This window comes from Erinaceus europaeus, chromosome 3, assembly GCF_950295315.1.
Source record: "Erinaceus europaeus chromosome 3, mEriEur2.1, whole genome shotgun sequence".
NCBI lineage: Eukaryota > Metazoa > Chordata > Mammalia > Eulipotyphla > Erinaceidae > Erinaceus > Erinaceus europaeus.
The window spans coordinates 113914677-113918720 of NC_080164.1; the positions used below are offsets into that span (position 1 = coordinate 113914677).

The following is a 4044-nucleotide window of genomic DNA, read 5'->3' on the forward strand; positions in this document are numbered from 1 at the left end:
AGATTAAACCAATAAAACAGAAGGGGTCTTAGAAGCATACCAACACACCCCAAGAGAGGATGGCCTATGAAGGGACTCAGTGCTCCTGCTATGAAGAAAGATGTAAGTCATCATGTTTGAATAGCCTGCCATCATCTTTTTACTACCATACCTCTAACCATCTTGAATAGGAAAACATCAACTAAAGATGGCATGTAAAACATGTAAGACCCCACTTATGCATCATCCTGGATCTTTTCTCTAGCCACAGTAAGCTCCTTGCTACTTTGCAAAAAGCTCAGTGTTGCTCTCCTGTTGTCCTCTCTCAGCCTGAAATATACTTGCTCTACTTCTCAGCCTGTTGACTTTCCCCAAGGATTTCCTCTTGTTCTTCTCATGAATCTCCACTTGAATTTTCTTCTTTATCCTATGGCTATTGTAGAGTTGATCTTTAAACAAAATCAGTTTGAACTGTATATATTCATGTATCCATGGATTTTCTTTAAACAGTTGAGATAGACTGATGGATGAATGAGAATTAAATATCAATATATACCACAGAGTACCATAAGTATAGTTTCTTATCTTTATGATTTGTTTAGTAACACATTTTTCTAGCTTACTTTATTGTAAGTATACACTATAGGATACATATAACATACAAAGATAAGTGTTAGTTGACTGCATTGTCAGTAAGACTTTTGGTCGATAGCATGCTATTACAATCAGTAGTTATGCTTGGGAGGAATTTACATTAAAGATGCATGAAGAAACTGATGTAAATTAGTGGTAACACAATAAAATCACATTTAAAAAATATATATATACATGGACTTTTCATTGAGTGTGAATCAGATCCCAATTGTACTTTGGTCAATAATTTTTTTCACATCATCCAACCAACTCTTTATGTGACTCAGGTCTTACTAGGCTGGGACCTCCTACAAGGAAAAGGCAGTGTTTATTTGTTTGTTTGTTTGTTTAAATTTTAGAGACAGTGAGAAAGAAAGGCAGAGGAGGGCAGGGGGAGAGGCCATAGCACTAAAGCTTCCTCCAATGTGGAGGGGGGAAGGTTCAAACCTGGGTCAGCACACATGGCATAGCAGTGCAGGATCTAAGTGAGCTAATTTGATGTCCTTGGTGTTTATTGTTAGTGATTCTCTAGTGCCTCACACAGAGCCCAAATCTAGAAGAGCGTGAACAAATGCATATTACATATCTGTTCTGGGAATTTGGAAGATATTTGTGGTATATTGAGAGGACAGAGCATGTCAGTGATATTGGGTTATGTGTTAGAGGAAACTTTAGACATCATCCTCAAGTTGCTAAGTTGAACCTATTAATCTCAATGCTTTCTTCTCCTCCTCCTTCACTTTTCTTCATTGGGGGATTAATGATTTATAGTCAACAATAAAATACAGTAGTTAGTACGTGTGTAACATTTCTCAGTGTTCCACATAACAATTCAGCCCTCTCTAGGTTCTCTTCTACCATCATGCTCCAGGACTTGAACACTCCCCACCTACACCAGAGTATTCTACTTTGGTGAAATATACTAAAACCAGTCCAAGTTCTGTTTTGTGTTTTCTTATTTTTCAACTTATTTTTCTATTATTAGTGATTTGGTTGTGTAACTTTATTTGACAATTAATATTTAGTTCTCATCCATATTGACTGTAGGTTTTTTTTTTTAAGTGGTGACAGCTACATAGGTAAACAGTGTATATAGTTTGTTTGGTGAATCTTCGTTCTCATTGTGTTTTCTGGACAACCAAACCCAGATGCGGTAGGGAATATTCCTTATTCTTTTGACCCAGACAGCTTTGTTGAGCCTGGTGTCAATGTGCACTTCTGGAGTGCCGATCTCCTTCATGGTAAATTTCCGGATCTCTTTGAGTTCCCAAGGAGCACATTTCTTTAAGCCCATGCTGTGGATGCGCTTGTGAATGTTGATGGTATATTGCCATTTCACCACCTTGTTGATGGCAGAGCGGCCCTTCTTCTTGCCACCTTTCATTGCAGGAGCCATTCTGCCCAGCCTAGACAGGAAAAAAAGCACTTCCCTATTCTTTGTCCTTCTGAGAGTATGAACCAAAGATTTCTGTGGGGTACAGAAAGTGGGAAGCCTGATTTCTCTAATTGCTTCTCCACAGGGCATTGACAAGTCAGTCCACACCTCCAGCCTGCCTTTATATTTCCCTAGTGAGGTAGGGCTCTGGGGAGGTGGGGTTCCAGGACACACTGGTGAGGTTGTCTGCCCAAGAAAGGCAGGTTGGCATCATGGGAGTATTTTTCAATTTCTGTCTGTGAGTGATATTATCCCATATTCATCCTTCTCTTTCTGACTTATCTCACTTAACATGATTTCTTCAAGTTCCATCTAAGATGAAATGAAGAAAGTGAAATCACCATTTTTAAATAGCTGAATATTGTTCCACTGTATACATACATATATATATATATATATATATATATATATATATATATATATATAATCTCAAAACTTTCTCAGCCACTCATCTGTTTTTGGACACCCGAGTTGCTTCCACAAATTGTGCTGCTGTGAATGCTCTCTTCTTAAGACAGTTAAGGGGTGGAACTGTAGGTGATTATTCCTAATGAAGTAATTAAGCAGGTGAAAAGACAACTACTGAATGGCTTTTCTCATGTGTAGAATATAGATAATTGAAACATGAACATACAAAAAAAAAAAGAATGAATTAGAAAGAAAATTGAGAAATAGTATGAAGGTTGAACAGAACTTGATGGTGGATATGGTGACCCTATAATCTTAGAAATCATTATTAAATCACTAAAAATGTGAAAAAATGTAAATGACAGGAGAGAATGGTACTTTTAGGAATGATTGCAGCAATTCTGTTGCTAGATAAGGGATCTCATAAACTAGAGCTGACTGATGATTCACTAGCCTAAATGAATTCTAAAAGCTATTTGGTTAGCTTATTCTATGCATAAATGATAACACTGAAAATATGAAATTTCATATAACAATCTGAATTTCTGCCTTGTCTCACAGAAAAATGGTAACACTAGCACCTCACTCTGACATGGCAAAATCACATGGTCACCTGCTATTATGTCCCACAGACCCATTGTTCTCATCTCCCTTTTCTCTCTTGGTATGTTAAACTGAGATTGTATGCAGGTTTACATGAAACATGGCATATTTAAAAAAATTTATTAGTGATTTAATATTGATTCACAAAATTTCAAGATAACAGGGATTCAACCCCACACTGTTCCCACCACCAGAGTTCTGTATCCTCAAACCCTTTATTGGAAGCTACAGCAATTCTCCCAAGATTGCAGATATGGACTATTATTTATACAACTATCTGTCTGTATTTGTATATATTTGCCCATTTCTCAAGGTCCCATCTTCCTTTCCAAGTCACACATACACTTATTACTATATCCAAATGGCCCTCCTTTTTTCCTCTTCTCTCTCCAGGTCCTGATGGAGTTGGAGTTCAGAGCCTTCTGGTCATCTTCCCCCTATCACGTGTCCCCCTCAGACAGTAGAGGTCAAAAATATTTTTGGGGATACAGATGGTGAGAGTTCTGGCTTCTGCGAGTGCTTCTCGGCTGGACACGAGCATTGGTAGGTTGATCCATACCCCCAGCCTGTTTCTGTCTTTCCTTAGTGAGATAGAGCTCTGGTTAGGTGAGTTTCCAGGACACATTCGTGAGATTGTCTGCGCAGGGAAATCAGGATGAAATCATAGTAGTATTTGGAAACTTGATGACTGAAAGGCAGCAAGATACAAAGTGGGACAAAATGATTAATGAATAGAAACCAAAAAGTATGAACAGAGCAGATGAGAATAGGGATATTAGGGTGGAAGGAAGATAGGAAGTCCATTTTTAAGTCTGATCACAGAGGACTATTATGTGTTTCACTTTGAGTTACATAAATAGCCTCTTGTTTATGTACACCTGTACCCACTACCCTAAACCCTAGCCTGTGTATCTACAACTGTACCCACTACCCTAAACCCTAGCCTATGTATCTATAACTTTGTGAGATACTGTGATACCTAATAC

The 4044-nt window shown here is 38.0% G+C and overlaps 1 protein-coding gene across 1 annotated transcript; it reads right to left on the reverse strand.

The window, feature by feature from the left end:
• Positions 1 to 1512: 1512 nt before the first annotated feature.
• On the reverse strand, positions 1513 to 2008 carry LOC103115274 (large ribosomal subunit protein eL31-like). The gene has a single exon (XM_060188598.1). The coding sequence runs from the start codon at positions 2006 to 2008 to the stop codon at positions 1670 to 1672; it is 339 nt and encodes a 112-aa protein (XP_060044581.1). The 3' UTR covers positions 1513 to 1669.
• Between the last annotated feature and the right edge of the window lie 2036 nt (positions 2009 to 4044).

What these genes read in the sequence shown, in the direction of transcription:
- LOC103115274 (XM_060188598.1), bottom strand. Translation starts at nt 2,008, where the DNA reads ATGGCTCCTGCAATGAAAGGTGGCAAGAAGAAGGGCCGCTCTGCCATC.